The 25,838-nt window shown below is 35.4% G+C and overlaps 1 protein-coding gene and 1 pseudogene across 1 annotated transcript in view; both read right to left on the bottom strand.

The window, feature by feature from the left end:
- The window catches only part of LOC100720309 (solute carrier family 7 member 12-like), a 32,296-nt gene extending 29,993 nt beyond the window's left edge, over positions 1-2,303 (bottom strand). The window contains exon 1 of the mRNA XM_063257509.1: positions 1,609-2,303. Within this exon, the coding sequence (XP_063113579.1) occupies positions 1,609-2,275 (667 nt within the window). The 5' untranslated portion in view covers positions 2,276-2,303. The remainder of the gene's footprint in view (positions 1-1,608) is intronic.
- A 10,013-nt stretch (positions 2,304-12,316) lies between these two features.
- Positions 12,317-25,838, bottom strand: part of LOC100720583 (solute carrier family 7 member 12-like) — a 34,825-nt pseudogene continuing 21,303 nt past the window's right edge.

The following is a 25,838-nucleotide window of genomic DNA, read 5'->3' as shown; positions in this document are numbered from 1 at the left end:
GGATGTCTACCTTCTTTTCATGCTTTGATTTTGTAACTTTAACAACTATTGTTAAGGTGATAATAGGTAATGTATTAAGTAGTGATTTTATGATGTTAATTTTCTTTCAATTCTATATTCTTCTTTTTTCTCTTATTTCTATTTTGTCTTTTCTTTTTTCTTCTTTCTTTCAATAAAAAAATCAAACCACTTCTACACTTTTCATAGTATGAAAGAGTAAACAAAGGGTCTCATTGACCTGACCATCTTTCAAGGAATAATCATTTAAAGGTATAATAAAATGCTACAGAAATTTTATGTGAGTGTCATACCTAGGAGTGTAAGTTTGTTTTTCAATACAAGGTTTCCAAATATATTGTTTGATTATATACCACAACCCGCATGGCTTTTGAAGTTTTTGGAAAAATTTCGAGAGAATGAGAAAATAAAAAAGAGATAAAATTGAGATCAGGGGGAGCCCTTACTCTCCTAGTATGAGAAAAGGAACTTCCCCTTCACAGTATGATCATTTATTTATATCATTTATTTACACATTTTAGCAACTTAACATCATAACCATTGTCCTAGCAATGCACTGCTCAGGTTGTCTTGGGACTAGGTGTTCTCTGGGCTGAAACAGCTTCATGTGGTTTATCCTAGGTATTCTTTGTTCTTGGGAGAGTCATGCCCCAGCCCTGCATATGTAGTCAATTTCTAGCTTCAACAGTTCCCAATAGTAATACAATATTTAATCGTACCTAATGAGTTGTGTTACTGTAGAGTTTTTGAGTAGATTAAACAAGTTATTTTCTACTCTATGTTTTATTCATTCAAACATGTTGTACCAATGAACAACATGTTCAAACTACTTTTTTGACAATTTAATTGGAACTATATGCATAGCATGGGGCACAATGGTACAGAGAATATAAGAGTCTCATAATAGAGCATCATGTTCACTATACCAGTCTCAGAAATACTATCAATACGTAACACAGTGTAATGATGCAGGCAAAAGTATTTGCTAGAAAACTATATATTAACATAGGCATGAGTATTAGAACATAGTGTGAAATTAAAGTTAAGAAATAGCATTTTACTACTGTAGGGAAATAGCATTTTACTACTGTAAGTTATATATATATATATATATATATATATATATATATATATATATAACTTACAAAGCACAATGTCAAAAATAAAGAAGATCCACAGCACTGAGTGGAGTTAGAACTGCTTAGGATAGATTTTGTGGTAATGACAAAAGAGAACAACAGAGTTAAACATCTTATGATATTACTGAATGAGATTATACAGATGTGTTACTTGTGTAACACTTAGAGTGCCTCAGAATAATAGAATGAAATGCAATAACTTGCAGGAAGTGCAGCCATTCTTATTATCTTATCAAACCTATCGAAAGGTCTATTTAGTGGTATAAACTGAAGAACACTCAGTTCTCCATAGACTCCTTGAATGTTTGTATTAGGGGATTTAATGATGATCATGTAGTAAGGAACAGTTTAAACTGCACTTCAGAAAGCAAGAGTAACAGATTCAGCCATCCTCATTTATTCTGGATAAGGTTTTATGCATGCTGCTCACTGTTTTAAGAAATAGATTTACCTGCTATGCTTATCAGGAGTGTGCATCCCATGTATGGATAGAATCCTTGGAGAATGGCTTCTGCGATTTGCCAGGCATCAGGAAGTTCAGCATCCAAAGCATTCTCAAACCTGTACAAATTCTCTTTTTTCCCAGTCACTAACAGCACGATCCCGGTTAGGGAAATGAAACAGAGGATAGACATCTTCATCAAAGAACTGACAGTTTGAAACCAGGACACTGTTTTCACCCCTTGAGTATTCAGAAGTCCCAAGGACCACAAAACGGCCAAAGCTAGGCATTTCTTTGGTAGTTCTGGAGGTGAGCACCCAGCATAGAAAGGCTGAATTAGATACTGAGCTACCAGCAAGCTTTGTGCACTCAGTGCTACAAAATAACCAAAAAGTTTGACACAAACACTAAGGAAAGCAACTTGGGGTCCAAGTGTTCTTTTGAGGAGAAAATAAGTAGCTCCACTTCTAGGAAAGGTGGACCCCACCTCTACAGCACAGAGACCTTTGATCATACTGAGTATGGCACAAAGGACCCATATACCTAAGGAGACAGGAATGTTCAGCAAGCAGCAACTCAGTACTCCCTTAGGAGATATAAATATTCCTGCCCCTACTGTGGCACTTAATAAGAAGATGTTTCCATGGAAGAGTCCTATTGCTCTTGAGAGTTGCATGCTTTTGCCTTTTCCAGAACTTTCTCTTTTACCAGACCTAAAAATTAAAAAGGAGGCTTCACAAGCATTTCTTTTATAGTTTCTCTTGATTTAGTAAGCCTACCCATATAAGCTATTCATTATTTAACATAGGTTAGTTTTTAAAATGATTGACTTGTATATTTTTCTAAGAGTTTGTGTTTTTTTTCCCTTAAGCAGAGTTTATTTTACATGTTACTTATTGTTGTTTTAAAATCACATATGCCACTGAACAAGTTAGTCACTGCTAATTAGGAAGGTAAGATTGCAGGAGATTTTGGAGGGTGAATCCTTCTTTGAAGTTAGAACAGTATAACTGGACTAAGTACATTTGCTTGATCCTCCAGAGCCAGTACTCAGGACAGCATGATTTTGGAAAGCACACCAGGTTTACTAAAGAACTAGATTTTGCAGAAGATGAAGAAACTTTTGTATCTGTGAGAATAGACCTTATTAGGGAACACAATTATGTGATAGGACTTGTACAGGAGAGAAATATTTATGTGTGGCAGTGGTCAGGAAGGCCTTATACTGACAGGTTTTCTTCATCCCAGGAGGTTCCCACCCATTTTCCCTGGCACCCTTGGTGGGAACACGGGGTTCTACTGTGATCCTCAGAAATTTGTTCCTGTACCCTTTATATAAACATTACTTTTCTACAAGTTAAATATCATAAAAATTTATATTCTTTGGTTTAGCTGTCACACATCTAAAGAGTAAGGAAGGTTATTAGAAATTCTGATGTTAACTGAGGGTCACCAGGTGTTCTTGTTTCTGTGAATCTAGTCATCATAATCCCTTACATGTAGTTTTCTTATAATTTGGAATACTAGGCTCTACTAGGAGCAGTTACCCAAGGAATGACCAACACTATAGTACTGTTATTGTTTCAGTGTGAAATATTACTCTGTGGATTTGTACCAAGAGCCCTAATTGAAGTTTACAAGGCAAAATGTCTTCTTTGGATTAGAGTAGATGACAGTTTTGCTTTTACATTGTCGTTTAGTAGATATGGTTCAAGGATATAGTTTTTCTTTACTTCTATGTTTATTCAGATTTCAAAGCATGCTGATTATTTTATTTTGTTTTATATCTTCATTTTGAGTAGAGATTTCCCTATGCAGTGCAGACTGGCCTTGAATTCACTTTGTAGCTCAGTCTAGCTTCAAACTTGCAGTGATTCTTTTGCCTCACACTCCTGACTGCTGGGGTTACAGGCATGCACCATGATGCCTTGGAAAAATTTTGTTTTATAGGGCCAGTTTCACTATGATGAATGACATTATTTCATGTATTAGGCCTGAGTTAATGGCTTTCTTTGTCATTTCATTATAACTGATATATCCTGTTGATCTGAGATTACATGCAAGTTTTTTAGTGCTACATGTATATGGGCCAAAATTATCTCCAAATTTCTCTTAATCTGTAGATTTTATCCCCTCCACTGTCTGAAGATTCATAATGCATAAATTTATTGGTCAATGACTTTTATATAAGACAAAAGATGTGGTGAAATTGACTTGATTTATTTAGTTATTTTTCTCTTATGTCTGTTAAAGAATGTTACAGAAATAAGCCAAGGTGTCTTTTTTTCTTGCCCCTTATCTAGATACTGTGGAGTCCATTTGAATAAGAAATTCTAGATTGGATGATAGGAACAGCTATTTTGGAGAAAATGACATCTTAATAGGTAACACTGATTTAGTATCATCTTGTTTTGAAGTCTCATGAAGCTTTTGTTCTTCTGTCTCTATTGGTCTAAATAGGTTGTATCTTATTGGATTTTATTATGTATGATAGTATAAGCAAAAACCTTTTAAAGACAAGGAGATTATACAGAAACCATTGTTCATTTTCTGTTAGTCGATTCTAAATACCCTGTAATGCTGTCATTCTCTTAATGGTTTTACATTGTTTTGATATATTTAATGCTACAGTATACGAAGTTGTACTCAAGGATTTCAAGGAAAGAGACAATATGGTAACTACTTTTATGTCAGGATTATCTGGTGGTGAAATACTATTCTGCTTAAATGGTTATGTTTTGATCTGCACTGTTTTGCTGTTATACCCTCTTTTATCTCAATCTCCACTCCATTATTTACTTTTTTATTTTTCCTTTCAATTAAGAGAAAAATAAATAAAAATAGCAGGATATATTATAGTAACCCACTTTGACTTTCCATTATCTCTATTTAAAGCCCTGTATTACTCTCACCATCTTGTTTTGACTGATGTTCCCCTATTCTGTTTTGCTGGATAGTATCAGGTTCGAAAGTTTAGGCAACAGCTGTGAAGATAATGAGACTCATTATGACGCCCATTCTCGTTGACTTTTATCTACTTTTGAAGACCTACAATGTCTCCAATGTTTTGGTTTTGTTGGTTTTGTTCTTTACTGTTTTGTTCAATTTTATTATAACTAATGATATAGGCAATTCTATTAGAGATAGCGGGAGGCATTATGGTAACCATTGTTGATCACCTTGTATTATGTTTTTACATTATCTATTATGTCCACACTTTTGATTTGACCGACTCTGTTCTGTTATATCACATTTGGTTTTACTCTCTTCCAAAAAAGTAATAAGAACCGTGGGAGCAATAAAACCCAAAATGTGTAATAATCATTGTACAAAAGAGAGGAAAAGAAAGTGCTCTAAACTATATAACTGCATGTATATTTAAGTGTATAAGATAGAAAATAATATCACTGAGTTTTATTGGATCATTGAACAGAACTGTTTGCAGTATCATTGTTGGAATGTCCACTTTACAAGCTTTAATTTTGTGACTTGAACAATTATTTCTAAGATGACAATATGTAATCAATTAACTAGTGATTTCCTACTGTTTATTTTTTTTTCTGTAAATCTGTATAACTTGTACCCTTTCTCTGCTTTTTTTTTCTCCTTAAATAAAATTAAAAAAAAAGAAATTCTTGGGTGATGGGTTTAGGGTAGTTCTCTTTACATTTGTATGACAGATATAGTTCAATAAAAGAAGATCCATTCTGTTTTTGCATTGAAACAACTTATTATTATATCCTGGATAGAATAAAAACAGAAAGAAGAAAAAAGTCTCAGTTGTGCTTTTTTCCCCCCACAGATATCTGTCTACACCTTTGCCTCTGAAGGTTTATCTCCTGGTTTCCAGTGCTTATATTTTAACGTTCCAGTGCACTTTTTAGCCTTCCAGCAAGACCCCTCTTTTTCCTGATACAAGCTAGCATGGGACTCTGCCAGGACCTCCAGGTCTTCCAACTTTGCCTGAATAACTTGGTTCTCTAGATTGCATGTATCCCTTTTGCAGAATCCCAAAAAACTTCTGTTCTTCTTTAATTTTGTGCTTACACATTTTCCCCTTCCTCAGCCCTTATAACTACAGCAAATACTTATCCTCCACTATGTGAAGGGTCAACATTTACACATTTTATTCATGAAAGACAAATTACTTTTATATCTTCATCAAGGAAGAGATAAGAAACTATGTAAACACTTAAGTGTATGTCATGTTGTGATTGGTGATGGATCATAAGTTTGACTATATTAGGGAGCTTGTAGCATTGTCACTCTTAGAGAAGTATGCCTTCTAACCACAGGAACAGTTGAGAAAAGTTTAATATTTTTTAAAAGTTTATTTTGGAGAGAATAATACCAAACAAAATAAAACACATTGGCGTTAATTAAAACAAAACAATGAATTGGGTACAGGACTTCAAAACAAAATAAGAGGAAATCTACAATGGGTATCACCATAATGTCTCTTGTTATCTTCAAAATAATTAGCAATACTTTCAGGCACAACAAAACCAAAGAAAACAGAGCAAAATAAAACAATGAAAGCAATATAGAATCTCAGAACAAAACAACAGGAAAATATCAGTGGCTACTGTTATGCTTCTTGTTATCTTCAAAGGAGCTGTGCATACCATCACACACAATAAAATCAAACAAAACAAAATAGAATAAAATCAATCAAACCAAAACAGCAAAAGCAATACTGAGCTTCCAAATGATACTAGGAAGTCAATAATGGTGAACAAAATATATTTTCTTATTTTTGAAACAGTTATGCATGCCATAAAATACAATAAAATCAAACATAACAGAGCAGATTAAAACCAGACTAATCAAAACAATTTAAACAACACAGGGTTTCAAAACACAGTAAAAATGGCCACTGCCTTCCTTTCTTGGATATTTCCTTTCCTTTCCCTGTCACAATATTTATTGTATCTTTTGAAGCCCACTAACTCTTTAAGTTTTTTATACTAGGGAGACAACAGAATGTTTACCCATGTGACTCAGAACCATTTCACCCCTGAGCATGATCTCAAGTTGTAATCATTTAACTACAAGAGCCTCAAGTTTATCTTTCTTTATTGTTGAGCGAGTAGCTTTCCATTGTATAAAAATGCCATGTGTTTCTTATCTACTCTGCAGCTGGTGGGTAAGCTACCCTACTTCTTCCTGGCTACCTCTCACAAAGGATCTTATTCTTCTATCACCTTTGACTTTCAGTCTATGAACCCCCTTTTGAGTTAAATGTATTTCCTGTATAAAGCACGTAGATGGATCCATTTTCCTGATCCACTCTGCTTTTGTTTCTTTTTATTGGTGAATTGAGGCCATCTACATTAATGGTCATGGCCAATACGCACTGGATCATCTCTGCCATGCTATTTTCCTGCCATTGGCTTCCTACTTTTCTCCTCCATTCAATGATCTGTCCCACTCTGTGATTTCCCTCTGCTGATTTCCTGGTCTTTTTCATATCTCTCTAGAATGTCTGTCAGGAGTATTCTTTGTAGGGTTTGCTAGGTGGTCATGAATTTCTTTAATTGTTTTGTGTCATGAAAGTATCTTGTTTCTCTATTAGTTTTGCATGGTGCATCAATGTGGGTTGGAAGTTGTTTTCTTTCATGATTTGACACACTACACTGGAAGTGCTGGCTCATGTTGGGAAGTCTGTCAAGATTCTGATGGGCTTTCCTTTATAGGTGATCTACTTCTTTTCTCTAACAGCTTTTAATATTCTGATCTTGTGTTGAATTTCTTCAATCTTGATTATTATATGTCTGGGTGCATATTTATTTTGGTTATGGCTCGCTGAAGTTCTATTTGCCTATTTATCTGTATATCACATCTGTTTTGGAAGTTTTCTGCTATTACTTCTGTAAATAGAATTTTAATATCATTTGTCTTGATCCTGGCTGTTCCACTGACACCTATTGTTTGTAAGTTATTTTGCTTTGCTTCATCTTATAGTTGTTGAATTGTTATTTCCTGTTCCTTGTAATTTTTAAGTGATCTTTCCTTTCATGAACACAAGCTGCAAACCTGTCTGTAAGATCTGAAAGTCTATCTCCAGTTTCTTTCATACAGTTTTGTCATGTATCTATGACGTTTTTAATTTCCTGGCTATCTCTTTCATATATTCTGACTCTTTTTTGTTTTTCATTTAAGATTTCCCTCATTTTCCTTTGCTCTTCTATTTTTTAATCTATGTCTTCTTTAGAGGTGCTTAGCATTTCTTTCATTGTGCTTTTCATCTTTACTTCCACCTGAGATGACATTTCTGTTTTAATTTTTTGAATAGCCTTGTAAAGTTGTTCCTTTTCTTCAGTTGCCATCCCTTCAGAAACTTCAGGTGTGCAACAAACAATCTCTTCTATAAAATTTACCTATCCTGGACTTGCTTTGCTTGGGCTCAAGGACAGAGAGTGCCTTTGATTCTTTGTCTTGACATATTCCTGGGTTCTTCTGGACAAGCAGGTAGTAGGATCCCTGGCACTTCCGAGGCTGGCTAAAATTTCTGCAAAGCATGACTGTTTTGTTCTCCTGGTCAGTACTGGCTATGGGTAGCTGATGGCGGTCATTTGATTCACTGATGCAGAACTGGCTGCTGCTTTTCACTTCCTGCCTTGGCTGCCGAAGACAAGGAGCCTCCACAATGGCTGGAGGGCATGCAGGGGTGGGACTGGCCCACTGTCTCACAACCTGAGCTGGTTACCCCCACCCCTCCAGGAGTCTGCATGATGGCATTTGGAGTGCTCAGAGTAAGATGTGGGACTGGAGAAATATTTAATCTTAATATCAGTTGAAGGATTATATCCACTGGGAACCAATAATTTTCATCTTGGTGGTTTTAGTTACTGATTTCTCATCAAAACATGTTCCTACATGTAATTCTCTTGGTTTCTTAAGTATTTCTTCTATAAATTTGGAATTTGCAGACTGATTCTATACAGGAGGATGAGTCCAGAATTTCTTCTTGGCAGTTTTATGGGTCCAGCCTATATTAATTGCTAACACTGGAGATTTGAAGTGATGTGCTCTTAAAATAGTTTGAAAACAAGTGACTACTGAATTTGCTGATGGATTTTATTTGGGATTTTGAGAAGGAAACAGGAACAAATGTTGAACAATGTATCAGGGTCAGGGAAATTAGAGTAGTGCTGTAGGTTCATCGTTTCTAGTGCTTTAACATGGCACAGTAATTCTTCCATTGACTTACTCAGAAGCTCCTTGGGCATCTCAATGTTTTCCCATTCAGTTTAAAGTTAAATGAAATATTCATTAAAATTTTAAAATTGCTATTTCTATTAGGGAATTCAATATTGTACAACTTTGTCAATAACTCATATTGTCAAATTTGAAATTTTATTTACCCAATGATGGGGAATTATACCTTATTCTTATTTCAGTTTTCATGTTTCTTGTAACTAATGATATAAAATGCAGTAGAGACCTCCAGAGGCTGATGGGTAGTGAAAAGAGGGTTTTTCTTAACAAGTGCAGAATTTGAGGAATGAAACTATTTTGAAATAGAGTTTTAATGAAATAAATTGTGAAAGATAGTTAAGGTTGTAGAATGGTATACAGAAGAGTACCTCCCTGGTAACTAGCTGTGAGTTGGACAAGCTGCTTGGATAATGGTATATGTTTACAACAAATTAACAATGCAATACATCAAATTTATTCTATACTTTAAATTACAAAATCATACGATATATGATTTATGTATCATGAGAATAGTTAACATCGATATATCTTTGTCAAATATGAAGTTGCCAGTATATTGTTATTAACTATTTTCACCAGGTTATCCATTAAGACTCAAAACTGATTCATCTTACAAGTACAGATTTATACCTTTCAATCAACATCTCTCCATTTCCCTTGCCCCTCCATCATCTGAGTACCAGTGCACTATACGGTTCTAGGAAAGTCACGCTTTTAGAGTCTGCATAGGATTGACCAAGATTTAAGTCTTCTTAGGTATCAATTGTTTTCTTTAGCCTAATATCCTTTAGTTTTATCCATATTGCTGGAAAATGGCTGTCTTTCCTTCTTTTTAAAGGCTGAATAATATTCTGGGTATGTAATTTGATATCATTTTTATAATATTCTTATTCTTCAGTGGATAGATGTTTCACAGCTTGACTATTTAAAAATAATACTGAAAAAATTATCACAATGGCGATGATCCCTACAATGTAGTGACTTCTAATATCTTTTAAATATATATCCAAACACGAAGTTGCGCTGCTGTTCTGCATATGTTTTACTTTTAGTATTGTGAAAAACCTCATAATATTTTCTGTATTGATGGTACCAAAAGTATTTTTCAGCAGCAATAAACAAGGGTATTCTTTTTCTCCTGATCTTTTCAGCCTTTACATTTGACTTTTCAAAGGCCATTCCAAAGAGGTACAAAGTGACAGCTCTCTGTGACTTTTATTCATATTTTTATGATGTGATATTGAACAATTTTTCTTTTGTTACTCATGTTTTAGATATATTCAATGCAGCCATTTCCAAGACTAAGCCAAGCATTTTTCCCTAGTTTTTTTTTTTGAGCAGTTCTATACCTTCAGTTTCAATGTTTAAATCTTTAATATATCTGGAGGTTCCAGTCATCATGATAGCATAAAGAGACCAAATAAGATTTGAACATAATATTTAGGTTCTCCAACGCTTTGTCATGAATATACTATACTTTTCCTACAATAGTTCTAATGGCTTTGCTGAAGATTAGTAACTAATGAATCAATGAGTCTATTTCTGAGATTTGTATTTTGCTGTATTTACTCCACATATATTTGTATGCTGAGTTCTTAAAGTTCTCATGATGAATTATTCATGAACACTTGTGTGTTCATTTGGTGGTTCATGCTTCCTTCATTTCCCATGTTTCTTGTTAGTTTATATCCATATCTCTATGCTTGATATATAAGTCAATATTTGTGAGACCTCAGTGATTTGAAGAGTAGTTGAGCTATTCACTGGTGTATTGTCCTAAAATACTCTTGATCTCTGTTTCATCAGGTGAATTTATACCTAAATGAATCTCTGCTGGCACCTGGCATGGTTGAATTGGTGGCAAGAAGGCCTACCTTCTAAACATTCCACCATCTCCCAAAAGTCAGCACACAAACCTTCTCCTCATGCTTTATGGAAGAATTAATCTTGAAATCATAGCTATAAGTATAGTATCTCTGGAAGAATGCATATTTTATCCATGAGGCCTCTGTTTTCGTGTTCTATCTCTTTATAGCTTCTGGATTTAATATGATCCAGTTGATATGAGAGAGTCAAGCTTATGTTTTTTGAAAGGGACAAAGACATTCAAACCAAGTGATCATTTGATGTATGTATGTGTTTTCCATCTTGATGCTCTTGTTTTATTGAAGAGCCTTGAATTTTTTATATTGCTTCTTATCCATGTTCACTAGTGTCTATTTTTCTGCTCTTGCTGGGGATGAAGTGTCTTCACTGATATAATCTCTGTGGCTATTTTACTTCATATTGTAGAATGTAGAATAATCAATCAGCTTTTTATAGAGAGACTAAAAAATGAACAAATGGAATTGCAGGTATACTACTAATACACATCTTCATGTAATTATCTTACTAACATTGCTATTCTTACATTAATAAAGTTGCATTTTGTAAAATTGTCTAGAATCTGTGCTTTATTAATATCTAGGTAGTTGCTCTGTAGATGAAAGGATTTTACTCTCCTGTTGTGCTGAATCAAGTCTCAGTCCCCTTGTTGTTCCTTCATGTGATATTACACATCTCTAATTTCTATGAATTTTTAATTTCTACATTAGCATCTCTTTGTGTACACCATGCTTACTGGCATAGAGTAAATAAAATATTTTATCTCTAATTATTTTAAGAAAGAGTTGTGCCTTGGGTACACAGTTGTCACTTAGTATCTTTCTTAAAGTTACTATCAGGTCTTGCCTTTGCTATAGTTATCTCATGTGAAGACTTGCAGAATGGGATGTTTAACTTTGTTTTCCTGTTATTCTTTTTTAGTTTTTCTGAGACAGGGTTTCACGCTTAAGTTTGGGTGAGCCTTGAACTTACTTTGTAGGCCAGAGTGGTCTTGAGCTTGCAGTATTCATTTTACCTCAGCTTCTAGATGCTGGGATTGAAGGCATTGACCAATATGCCTGATATTTGTTTCCATTTATTTATTTATTATTCCTTTGCTTACTTTCTTTTTGATACAGTGTTTTGTTTGTAGCTCTGGCTGGCCTTGAACTCACTTTATATACCAGGCTGGGTTGAATCCCAGAGCGTCCTTCTGCCTCAGCCTTCTGCATGCTGAGATTACTGCCATGCACTGCCATGCCCAACACGTGGATTTCCTAATGTGCTATGGCTTCTATTCATATGGTTGGGAAGATTTTTTTTTCTTCACACTTGTGCATTTCACAGGACTAATAGATTTTATAGCAAGGCCCTTGGCATCAGTGAAGGAGATCATTCCAAAAGGACAAGCCTTAATCAGAGGTGACCACCTGCCCGTGGAAGTCACTCATCACTGCTGATAGGAATTTTATTAACAAATATGTATAGATGCGTGTATGACTCTGTTATAAATAGTTTAGAGGCTTGCAAGGATCTATTTGTCTAAGAAACTAGATTTAACAATTTAATATCTGTTATTTCCCTAATGCTTACTTCTAATCAATTTTCCTGCCAAAATACAATTTTTGTGATCTTATAAAGGTGACAGATTAAATAATAATTGTAAATAACAAGTGACTTTCTAAGAGAAGACAGAACTTTGATTGAGGTGAACATTAAGCTGGTATTATAGAAGTGTACTTAAAACAAAGACAAGTTAACAAATATGCTCCATTTTGGGAGACTAAATGATTGGCATAAAAATTAGAAAGAGTTAAATAGCTAAAGATGCAAATATCACTGGCAGCCAAACCCGAAAGGAGAAAAAAAAAGAAAGAGTAGTGATAATTTTTTTGTTTCACAAGCTTTTACAGACAAAGAATTTTATAAGTGACAGATAATAATGGGAGGTAACTGCAAATATATGTTTAAAAAGATTTAGATACATAATCTCAGCTTTGGGATAAGGAAAATGAGATTAATGTGAATTAAACATACTCTGCCATATATTAATATATTACTTCTATTTTCAATAGATTGTATGATTCATTTTCTAAAATTAGTAAAATTTATGGCTTTTAATAATAAAAAGTGGTAAAATGTCATGTCTTAAGTAAAAATAAATAAAATCACTAGCTTCTTAGCCTCACCAACATTCTTCCTTTTGTATTTAGTTACCATATGTTTATCATATTTCTTGTAAGGAATAAGCAAAAATTTTTTCCTAGACCAAGCACTTCATTTGATTCAGCAAATTCTTAATTGAATTAGAAAAATCAATACATGAAAATTTCATTTCTTCAAGAAATCATTGCTGAAACTTTTCCTAGTTCATCTTGGTACGCTTGCAGATAAAAAATGGTTCCTTTATGTAGTTTGCTATCACTGTCCAGCTTTACAAACTTGGGCTTCTCAGTCAGATCTTCATTTGTAAAATGGTGTGTTAGACAATGTGGATCTTTAAGTACTGGCTAGAAATGCATTCACTGCATTTGAGTAGATTTGGCTGAACAAAGTGACATTTGGTGATGAACTTATTAACTGTACTTGTCCACGTTTCTTCCTCTGCTGTAAAGCTAAAGCTAAGAGGATCCTCCAGAGAAACCTCACTGATTTATCTGAACTTCTTGGAAGAGACCCTGAACATAGTAGTTACACACTGCATATTGGTTTAAATGAATATCTCAAGCAAAAGTCATTTCCATTCACATTTTCACAATACTCATTCATAGGTAAATAAGAAGCGATTTGGGGGAGAAAGAGAGTGGAAGATGACATAGGTTCATGTTTCTTCATATATTATGAGGGAACTTCTCAGCATAAGAATCTGCAAGATAACTGATACACCTATGACTGTGTCTCAAAAGAAATTGACAGAATGAGAATTTTCAAAGATGAACATGCGAATTCAAGTGAAAATAGGGACACTCATGTGTTCATTTTATTGACTGGCATGTTTTATGGATTTCTTATTTACAGTCATACCACATCTATAAAAATATATCTTAAATCATGAGGAATCCTGATTATATTTAAAATCTAAAGCAGTAAAACATACTCAGGAGCCTCCAAAATCCACATTAAAAGAAGGTAAGGTTTACCCCCTAGACCAGATGAATGAAAATAAGATGGAGGTATGATGGAGATAAAGAGACATAAACAATGCAAAAATATGATTCACATAAAAGCTTCCAGCAAAGTTTCTAACAATTATCCAAGCAGAACATCACAAACTATATGTAGGTCAGTAGTTTAGGAGCAGCCCCAGTATTTCTGAGGCAAAGATGATCAGAGACTATCACACCAATATGTTCTTGCCAAATTAAACATATTTTTGCTACAGCAAATATAAAAATTATTTGAGTTCTTGTATCAGAATGCTAGCATTCACATCCAGGTCAGCTGCAGAACTCCGGGGTAATCAATCTGAGACTTGAAATTCTCTTGAATAGAGCACAGTTATTTGAAGAATTTAGGCCATCTCTTTGGTGTGCTTCTACTCATACCTCCTCCTCATTCACTATCCTTGCTCTTGGTGTAGTCGTCTTATCAAAGAAGAATCTGATATTATTGGTCCTGCCTAAGAGGTTTTTGTTATTTAACAAAACACACATGCAACTGGTGAGCAGTGGTTGTCATCTATTTCAGGGATCCCCACACTCATGGACACAGAGTGGAACTGTTCAGTCCAACAGAAGGTGAACTATAGTCCCAAAAGGCAAAGCTTCCTCTGTATTTACTGCCCTTCCTCACTGTTCACATTACAACCTGAGCTCCTTCATCCATCAGATGAGAAGTGGAATTAGTTTCTTATAGGAGCATGAATCCCACTGTGAAGTGCAACTGTGAAGATCCAGGTTGTGTGCTTCTTGTGAAAACCTAATGTCTGAAGATCTGAAGTAATTTTGAGACAGTGAAGCAAGTTCTGGGGGCAGATCCAAATGCCCATTAACATTAGCAGATAGGTTTGACTGCACAGGTACCATATGGGATCCAAGAGTTGCAGAGTCCTACTGAAACCCTATTCATAACAGACAAATTGCAGTTAAGTTACATCTAGTGACAAACTTTCCCAAGGTGACCATTTAGTTACTGGAACATAAGGTCAGTGTTTGCCCTAATATTGAATTATGATGAGTTACATCATTATAATCTAGCATAGTTTAATATAGTTCTAATGAAAAAGCAATATATATGGTGATTGAATAGTTTGGAAAATATCAATTTCCTGCCTCCAGTCTTTCCTAAACTTATTTTCCACAAAACTGGTTCTTGGTGCCAAAACATGCTGGTAACCACTTATTTAGCATGTTCTGTACTCACCAGGCTCTATGCCTATGTACAGAGCTGTGTCCCTCTAGTAAAACATTGCTTTTTAGTAATATTTTGCAACGGCCTTCAGAACCTGCTTAACATGCATGAGGCCTTCAAATCAGAGCGTTAGTTCTATCAATGCAAGGAACCATACAGTAAACTCTCAAAAGTTACAGCTGTTTTTGCCAACTCTTCCATATGGCACAGTGATTGAATTTTGGAAGTTCAAGTTCAGAATTTTATAATGACCTTTATTACTTACACAAACTAAATGTTTTCTTCCTAAAATTTTTTGACAATTCCTGAAATTTAAGTTAACAGTATCTATATCTTTCTAAAAATATGAACTATCAACACCATATATAAAATATAAACTTTTACACCAAAATTAATAGAAATAAATCGAGTAATAATTGTTCAACAACAGAAAATTAGGAAATGCAGACTCAAATGAGATGTTCCAGCTTTGCCTTTGCTTACCAGTGTTCATATAGCTTAAAAAATTTTTCTTTATAGATGTATAATACTAAATTAAAGTTGAAATTTCAATTTTGATTTACCTTATAAGGTCTTGGTTGATCTGGATTCTGATATCTTAATTTAAGTAAGGCAATCATATTTAGCCCATTTATAACCCAAGATATTAAAGTCACTATTTTATTAATTGGGTCAGATTTGATGGTATAACAGCAACAGAAGCTAAAATAATTAACTGGAACACAACTGCATCTGATGAGAGACGCTCATTAAGCATAGAGTAGACTAGTGGCAACTGTCCTTCTTGGCTTGCTGCATAGAGAATCCTTAATCCTGAAAGTATTCCACAAGAAGTGGTGTCAATTATTGAGGCTGAAATTCCCAGTGAAATGGCCCATTGCATGGAAGGGAGTACTCTGCCATCCATGTGACAGCAACAGAATCTAAAAACAGAAAATAAAATGGAAAACATCATAGTCACGTTGGCAGTTTTACAAACACATATGACAATACTTTCTTCTTGAATCTATGTCTCTTGTGACAGGAGCTGAAGAGATAAGTGACCTTAAGTTCTTGAACTGATTGTGGCTTCTTTGTGTTTTCACTAATAAAATAGAAACTGTTAATTGATTTCTCAGCTACTTTTTGAGAAGTACTGCAAGTTTAGGCATGCACTCTTGATTGGAACCTGGTCTAGCTTCCATATTAAGCTCAGTCTAGATTATCAGATGACAAAGTCAGGACAATCTGTGTCATCTGTGATGGTGTGAAAATGCATGAATAAGATCACCCTTTTAGAAACCTAATTTACCCAGATCTCTTACTACATTGTGAAATCTTGTAGGACACATGTGTTAAAGCAGAACTCACAGTGAACTATTGGATAATCAGTTTGTGTGGCAGAGAAGCTTGAAAATTCATTCACCAGGCCAGTGATTGCTAAAGTGCTCTTCATAGACTTCCTTATGTTCTGTGGCTGTCTGACAGGGTTTTACTCATCTTCTCATTCTTATTGCCTTTGCTTTAATCTAAACTTGCATTATGGTCCCATTGTTCTCCTGATTTTCTGCCTGATTTACTTTGCAAAATTTGGGTCAGTTGCCACTAGTCTACTCTATGCTTAATGAGCATCTCTCATCAGATGCAGTTGTGTTCCAGTTAATTATTTTAGCTTCTGTTGCTGTTATACCATCAAATCTGACCCAAATAAGACTTTGCAAAATAAAATTCTTGCACATATAACCTTGTTGTGGTAGTTACACTGGAAAAGCTTCAAATAAATCCTTTGGGGACCCAAAAGAACATGGCAAGCATGATAAACATTTGACTCACAAATGGCCCCAGAATCCCAACTGATTCTATCCTATATTGTGAACTCATAAATTTCTGGTCTAAAGTTTTTTTAAAGTCTGTATGTTTCTGGAAGTTTACTATAAAGAAGTGAATGGTTGGTTTGTTATATGCAGCTGAGTTAGTTGCAAATATTATAGGCAGTGAGACAGAGCTATGTCCTTGAAGGTGTCAGTGCAGAAGACCAGATACCTTGAAGCTCTAGGGAGACAGACACCTAATGCTGTGGGACAGGCCTCAAGACAAAAAGGTCAAACAAATGCACCCATATCTTAGGAACTGATATTCTAAATAGTTCTCTGTCACCCTGAAGTCAGGAGTCACTTTCTCAACCCACTATGGGAAGAGTCACTGCTCCCTAAGAATGCCGGCTTTCTATGTAACTCACTTCCTTATTTGCACCAAATTAATCAATTTAACTGAACAGTTACTCTTATTGTTTAACCATAATTCTATCACACCTTATGCCATATACCTTGCAACTTCCCAGTTTACCTCCCCTTGAACCTATCTCACTCTTGATTTTACTCTACAAAAGTCCCTACAAGAGACAGAGTCCCTGGCAATCATCTCAGGACCCTTTCAGTCTGTCAGACAGAAGCTCAGAAGCTTTCTTTCTCTCAATAAATATTTCTATTATTAATCTCCATTGTTCCTAAAATTCATCCTTCAATTTTAGAGAATGAAAACTCACACCAGACATATAGTAGGTCAGGAGTTTCATTCCCCATATCAGTATAATCACTGTAGTCTTGTCAATTAAAAGTAAAATTGAATGAATTTTTCCATAAGAATGAACATTGTTTGCTAACTAAATCAAATGAAGCATTAAAAATGTGAGATATTATATTGTATATGTATCTGCATGCTGAAAAATGGTTCAGAATTAGTGTGAATTAGTTTCAGTTCAAGTGGAGATAATTTTGTGGTATAATTGCATTTTCTTATTTATGAGATCACTGTATTTTTCAATGAGCATTTGATGAATTAACAGTTTAGTTATTTAATGGCACATTTCCATACCAACTTATCAATTATATGTGTGTATTTACAATATTAAGGGCTATCATCATTCCTTCTAGAGGCAGTATATGTTCTCAAGTTGAAAGAGTTTATAAAGGAGTTAGCACTTGCTATGCGATCATTGGTATTATACTGTAAGTTTATTGACTACCTTTCATTTCATGGTTTACAATGCATTTATGAGACTAGTGTTGATATGGGATGAGTCACTTGGGCTCTAGAGATATTGACCTTGAAATAAATCTTAATGTCACCATGAGGTAACCAACAATGTCTTATTTTGGGCATCTTGGGATCTTGTGTGAGGTGCAGTGAGCGGAGTGCAGTGGGCGAAGACAGAAAGTTAGGTCTAGAGTAGGCCTTGGCTCAGGACCTGCTCTGGTCAGCTGAGAGGTGGCCCTTTGACCTGAAAGAAGGAAGTGCTGTGGTGACATTAGAGTGGTTTCAACTCTGAGATAGTGAGATTAGCAAGACAGGTAAGCAAAACAGAAAGCCGTGTTCAAGCAGAGAAGCAGCCTGAAGACACTGAAATTGAGAGTATCAGAAGACCCGTCTAACTGAAGAGACTGTTGCAGTATATCAATCATGAACAAGGATCTGGACCAAACTAAGAGTGAGAAATATGAGGGTCACGTATTTAAAATTCACTGAGGTAGAGATTGTATTGAATTTGAAGACTGAAATCCAGAGCAAGAATAAGACAACTATTTTTTTCTTCCCTAATTATATCATTTCTTCTTTTACCTGGGAGATTATTTCTAATTTAAATTCCTTTAAAGCTTCCTGGAGTTGCTTCTTTATTTCAGTTACTATTATTTCAGGTATTTCAGGTGTATGGGATATATTTTATTCTATGTACATGGCTCCTAGGCTTTCTTGGGATGGGCTGGATGTTTGAGACTGAATTTTGGTCTTTTGTTTCATCATTGTCCTCTATTTCCGTTTTTCAAGTGTTGGTCCAAAAGGTTCCCCTGGGCGTGTTGGAAATTGTCTCCTATGTCCTGGGCTCCTGGGACTCCTCTGGTAGCATGGCTCCCTTCTTAGGTAGAAAGGCCCTCAGATTAAAAGAATGTTACCAGGTATGGATCAGGCAGGCCTAAAGCCTCCTCAAGCCACACAGCTCCCCTCTCCAGCAGCAAAGCTCCCCAGAAGGAAAGATGGTCAATCCTGCCAAGCCCAATCTAGTGTGGCCTCAAGCCATGTGGGTCCCTAACTACCAAGTGCAAAGATCTCAAACTCTCCCAGGTATGGGATATTGTGCAGGCATCCACCTCCTGGGTGGCACAGCTCCCTAGGCTGAAAGAATGTCACCTGCGCAGCCTAAACTGGCCCCAAACCTTCTCCCCAGCACAGCTCCCTCCTCCAGCCAGCAACAACAGTGGCAGTGCTCCAGGACAGAGAGAAGGTAGCAGGCAAGGCCTAAGCAGGCCTCTGCAGGGCAGCTCCCTCCTCCCAGTGCTGGCTGGGGCAGCCGAGCTCCCTGGACATGTTTGCAGGCAATGCCCCAGGCGCCTCCACAGGGCAGCCTTCTTCTCTAATTTTAATAATTACAAACATTTCATTTAATAGATTTCAGCATTTCTGTGAGACCATTAGTTGCAAATATGCAATGCCAACAAATACGTTTTCCTTTTAAACTTATAGTTGTTTATAAATACTATATTTTTATCCTGCTATCAAGCCATGATTCAACTTTTTGAACTATGGAAATACTACATGTATGTTCACATATCTCTATTTGTACATGTCTATAATTATATATGCTTCTATTTAGGGTGTGTTTATTGGTATATCTTTGCAATTTATGTGGAGTACTTGAAAATAAATTGTGTAGACAAGTGAACTTTTTTTCTGCAGAAGTAAATATGTTTAAAACTTTAATGTTGGGTAGAATTTTTTCTACATTTTTATTTCTATTTTATTGTTATAAAGAAAACTGAACATTGAATCTTCATTCATTCATATCTAAGTGTATACATCATGATTCTGTCTATAAACAAAACTTCTGGTGTGACAAATCTTCAGTAGTGTGTCTGTGCAGTATTATTGAATTCCTGAGACACGGTCTCAGTGATGCTTTGATCTGGTCTTTTTGCAATGCACATTTAACACAGTGAGTGAGAATATGCTTTCAAAATTAGGAACTTTGGTTTGATTCTTGGTTTGTTCCATTAGTGTTCAAAATCACCTACCATTCTTTGTGGATTTTTTGAACATCAGGCTTTATAAATTGCAGCACACATTTACAAACCAATACTACCAATAACCTGAAGTGGAAACAATTTTTATAATGATAAGAGATCTACTGCCATTTGGTTTTGAATCTTAAATCTGCCTATCTGTAGAAGGATGACAGTGACTGCATCATTTAATACTCTGAATTTCAGATTCACCACCTGAGAAATGATGATGGCGTTGACTATTTGCAACACAAACAATGAGGATAGAAATTTATGTATACCATAAATGACGGAACAGCTAAGGAGTATACGTAATTGTTTCCCTCATTTTCTTCCTGTAACACCCTTTTTACTCCTTCTCATCTTCTTTGCTCTACTCTCCGTTTAGTATTTGCTATTTAGAGTCTTCTACTCTCAGAACCTAATATTTTTCAAGTGCTTAACTTTTGTAGATGTTTTAAACAATCATTGTTTCTTAGATTCTTTGTAAATTCAAAACATGAATACATATTAAATATATGGATTGGTATGCATCAAACTAATCTATTGTGTAAGTTGTGTAGCTGTTTTATATAAACAGTTAAATGTGACTGTTTTGTGCTTGTTCATACAATCATGCCTGAAGCGATGATTTCCTTTGGTGTTGAAACTGTCAGGAAGGATACATTAGTCCACAAGTACATCACAGTCACCATGGACAGGGAAGATATTAAAGATCTGGGATGTGTCTGGGCAGGGTTTTTCACCTCTCCTAAGGAATAGAAAAAAATTAATCAGAGCAGGACATATTGCTTACATTTTAAGAGTTCCTTCTACAATAAAGGAGAACAGTATGTTATTCCAGTGTCATTGTTCTGTCATGTTTCTGGGCTGATCCTGCTTGGATCTGGGACACATTTTCTTTACATGCTTGTAAATATCTTTTGTTAAAATAAATTATGCAAAGTTTCAAAAGTCTCACTAATTATGTTTGGGAAACACGTTACATTCTTCTGTTGATGAATAGGTAGAACTTAGATCTATTAGGGCAGTGGCTTTGTGTCATTCAAGTCTCCTTTTAATAATTTCAGATGTGCTACTGAGATGAGTACATTGATACTTTTGAGAACCAGTATAAATGTTCATAATTGTTCATAAATGTTCATAATTGAAAAAAGGATGATGCAGTAGCATCATCATTTCCTTTAAACCTAAATATTAATATATAAACTTTCTATTTGCTTTACTCTTTGTCATTATGTATGACTAAACAGAGCCATACGTAAGCATAATAATTTCTTCTAGGGTGTTAGTACACAAGAATCCAAATCAGCAACCTTCGTGTTATATGTTTGTACATGAAGCATTGGTAGTATGTGTTATGATAGCCATTGTCACATAATCCACAGGCTCGTGCACTCATGGATGAACCACTAACTGATTGTTTGCAGGAAATTTCAAGGCGGTGCAACCTCTGGGTCACAGATTAGTACCGTTGGCTGCTTTTAGTCCCATTTTTGAGCTAGCAGATAAAAGAAGTAGAAGACAGTGCAAGGGGAAAAGAGCAACAGGAAGCTGTGAGGTAAAGAATCTAAAAATTCAGAAATATTCAAAAACAAATTCCACTTTTGTATCTTGAACAAAACAACTATTTGTAAGAGGACAGTATATAAACATCAACTAGTGATTTCTTACTGTTTATTTTTTTCTTTGAATGTATGTATTATTTCTGCCCATTTTCTGTTTTGTTTAGTCTTTCTTTAAATAAAATTAAGAAAAGTACAAACAAGTAGAGATCCCCTTGTTCTTCCAAGACTCCCAGGCATTCCCAGCCTCATGTGTATTGTGACACAGGTGAGTACTGGACAGTATGACACTTCCTCTGAACACTTAGTTAAAAACTGTCCCTCCCAGTTGGTGGACTGAGTCAGATACCCCGTGAGGCCATGACTTCTGTCAGTTGTAAGTTTCCAGAATCTCTAGACCTGAAGAGACTCAGCTCCTGTCTCTTTCAGTATTCTGAGCACTTCTCACTGGCCTGCTCCAACTCTATTAATTGTAACTTCACTTCTTTTGCTTTTGTCTCAGGAATTCAATAATACTACACAGACACACTACTGAAGATTTGTCACACCAGAAAAGCAAAAGAAGATGCTCATTCCTTTTGAGCATCCTGCTTAGTTTCACTTTAGGGTACCAAGCACTGAGAAATGATGCCCCCCCAAGCACTTATCTGATAGCACTTGATGATGAGAATCCAATCAGGACAATGGATATTCTATATAGTGTTATTTTTGTATTTTTATTAATCTGGTGGAACACTTATGAGGAAGATCTGAGACCCATGTATCAGTAAGTCTTGTGCTGCTTGAAAACTTCAGTTTTAAAATCTTTTCTGTGAGTAGGAATATTGCATGGCTTTGCAGGTGCATTCTTGTTTATCTGGTTGAACACTTATGAGCAGGATCAGATAGCCATATGTCAATAAATCTGCTACTTGAAGATTCCAGTTTTAGGTATACGCTATTTGATGGAACATATGCTCTTGTGAATGCATGACAACTCTCAAAAAACTGCCATGTTCCAGTCCTATGCTTGAGCAGTAAAAAATGAAATGTGTTTATTGCATAATCTTTTTTTTCACTCTGAATATTTTGCCATTTGTTTCTGAGTTTTGGGAGTCTCAACTTCAATCTTTTTCTCCCTTTTGAAGGTTCATGCCTTTCCTTCAGGACCTTTATGATCTTCACATTCTTTTTCTAATTTTGGCATATGTTGTCATCCTTTGTATGCCACATTACTTTCTGTTGCTCACACTGTTCTGTTAGTGTCCCCATCCACACAATTGCTCCACTATTCTCCTAGTTAGGAGGGAAGCTGTTGTTTTCTCATGTAGTGTTTCTTTCATTTCTGGATTTTCCATGAAGTCCATTTTCACAGCTGGTTTTCAGGCAGGACATATGTTTCTTTGACAATGTGTGCCTGCATGAATCCATACAGGAATTAGCTTGTGTTCAGGAAACTCAAGAATGGACATAAAACTTCTTTCCAATATTTACATATTGAAGTAGTGTACAGATGAGTTCATCTTGCCTACTAGGAAAATTTACGTTAGAATTTTAATTTGAGTTAATGATTTTATATTTCTTATGCATTGTGACACTTCTTAAACTGCATTATGAAGTTAAGTTTTGTTCAAAAATCCATTTGGTTTTGGACTTGGCATAAAGGAAACATAGCAACTGGACACAGGTGATTTAAAAATTGTCTGTATAAAGATATATTTTCGTACAGAAGATTTTTCATGGTAAAAAAAATTTTCTAAGAGAAGAAAATGAAAGAATAGGAAAATACTGGGAGGCATGAATGAGTTGGAAATGTTTGTTTTGTTTGAGACATAGAAAATTTGTATACATTTTAGTCCTAAATTTTTGTTATTGCTGGTCTTCTCAGATGTAAGACATCTTCCTTCTAAAGCTGCTTTTTATCCAATTTAGATAAAGTTGCTAGGACACTCACGCTTAATCATCAATAACAACCCTTGAATAGGACCATATTCTACCAACAACCAGACAAGCTTTCTAGTTTTGAAGGACAATAGAAATGTTGATTGTGCAGTGATGCCTTCAAAGAAATTTTGAAAAGGACAAGAAGGGACTATGAGGAGAGAATGAGAGATATAAACAACATGATAGAGTCTTTTGTGTCAGTTTTCCTAAAAGGTATATAGGTGAGGAGGTTGAAAAGAATACGTGATTTCTGTAAGTCTTTGATGGTAATTACCATAAAGTTCTCTGTTGTAAACATAAATTTGATCAAAATTAATATGCATTAGTTTAATTGAGTCATAATTGGAAAATCCAGATCAGGAGATGTTCACATGTGAAGAAGACCAAACTTCTATTACAAATGGCATGCTATTTGTTCATGTCCTCACATCATAGGTGCACAATATCCCACATGAGTTTGGACTGTGAAGGCAATGATGTGCTCTGGAGTAAACCAGGTGATGATGAAACTGTCTGCCCTTTTAGGGTGATTAATATCAAAGAGCATGAACTGGCATAGTTGTTTAAAGACATTGTTCACACAGGCCATCATCATTTAGCAGTCAGGTGTAGTCCATGAAGAGGCTGGATGCCTCAGAGAGGATGACTGCATCACAGGGCCTTAAATAATGTGGTGATCTTCCATCACTTCACTGAAACTAGACTTGTTCTCTTGACTGAAGAATTGATGCAGTGCTGTGAGATGTTACCATTTGTGTTTCAGATTTTGCAAATTCTTTCTCTAGTGTTGCCTTTGGTGCTAATACCCAACAATAGCTGGTAGTCACTTGGAATTACAGCCATAAATCTTTCAAGTACTGTCCCACCTTTCAGAAAAATGAATTGTTATTCTCTCCACCCACTGTAAAAATATTTCATCATGTAAATCATATCACAGTAACCTGTGTGGGGTTTACATAGTTTTAAAAAAACACCTGGAAAATATGCAAGAACCCTCCAAAGCAGTGGAGGTAAAAAAATCTATTACCATAATGTAGAAGAACTCGATGCATAGTCTTTGGGAATTTTGTGATTGAGAAAGACATGCATCATGCATGACACCTTCATTGAGCAATCTGTACTCTACAGTTATCAGCACTTCCTTCCAGCCTGGTACTCAGAAATGCTCATGTTTAAAAGCTATCAGATAAATAGATGATTGATGTATACTGAGTTTCTCAAAGTCTCTTGACCAGATTACTTCTTAGTTTCCAAAGGACTTACCTGATGTTATATGTAGGGGAGAGATACAAGGAACTAAAGGTCACTGGTACCATTTGCCTCATCAAATATATCTGTCAGGAAACAAACAGAGCTCCAAAGATCCCAAACTTAGTCTTTTTTCTCCTGTCTGTAATTCTTGTTAAGCATCACACAAACATCTTGCTGATACTTTGAGCTTTGCTATTATGCATTGTTCTTAATAATTCACAACAATTCGATTCTACGTTCTGGATAATGAAATATTTTGCTGTACATTGCAAAGTGGTTTTGTCTCTACATAAACTAAGTAAAGAAAAATACATTTAGGGTAGGATAGTCTGAATTATAGTACTATTCTCCACTTCAGTATCTTTTGTAAAAGTACGATGGTCAGAAATCTCTTATGCTCAGGCTGTAATGCTTCTTTGTAAAAACCATTTCTCCACAAAGGCCCTAGTGATTACTTTTTAAAAAGACTTCTAAACCAAGGAACATTATTTTCAATAACTTCACTGTTTGACAACCACTTTTATCTCAGGTTGACCAAGTGAAACCCCTTCAACTTCCTCATAATTCTTAGGCTACTGAACTGGCATGACTCTTCCCTAGTGACTCAGAAACTATGTCCATGGTCAGCTCTCCAGTGGGACATATGACGCTCAACTCCTAGGGGATATCTCAGCCACATTACTTACAGCAGAATATCTCTTCATGCCCTTCTGTTTATAACTTTCCCCTTTGGGACCATTCCTATTTAGCAGATTTTTACAAATTTTCTTTTTTGGTCTTCAAACTTTGATTCAGTGTATGCTTCTAAATCTACAGTGATGTCAACATATCCAACTCACCCTGTAGTCTTCACTTTGACTTTGAGGAAATTAATGTGAGGTTTTCATGATTTGTATATAACTAGGTAATACGTCCACATGCAGCAGAAAATACTTCTGGGAATTTGAGAGCACTGGCCTTCAACAGTCCACAATAAATAATTATAATCATGACTTTGAGGATGATGATGAGGTAAGTGATAGGCCAAAGACAC

Source organism: Cavia porcellus, unplaced genomic scaffold (assembly GCF_034190915.1).
Source record: "Cavia porcellus strain 051 isolate PalLab524CR breed Dunkin Hartley unplaced genomic scaffold, mCavPor4.1 scaffold_10, whole genome shotgun sequence".
In the NCBI taxonomy this organism is placed as follows: domain Eukaryota; kingdom Metazoa; phylum Chordata; class Mammalia; order Rodentia; family Caviidae; genus Cavia; species Cavia porcellus.
Note: the sequence above shows the minus strand (reverse complement) of the source record. Positions and strands in the feature narration are given on the sequence as shown.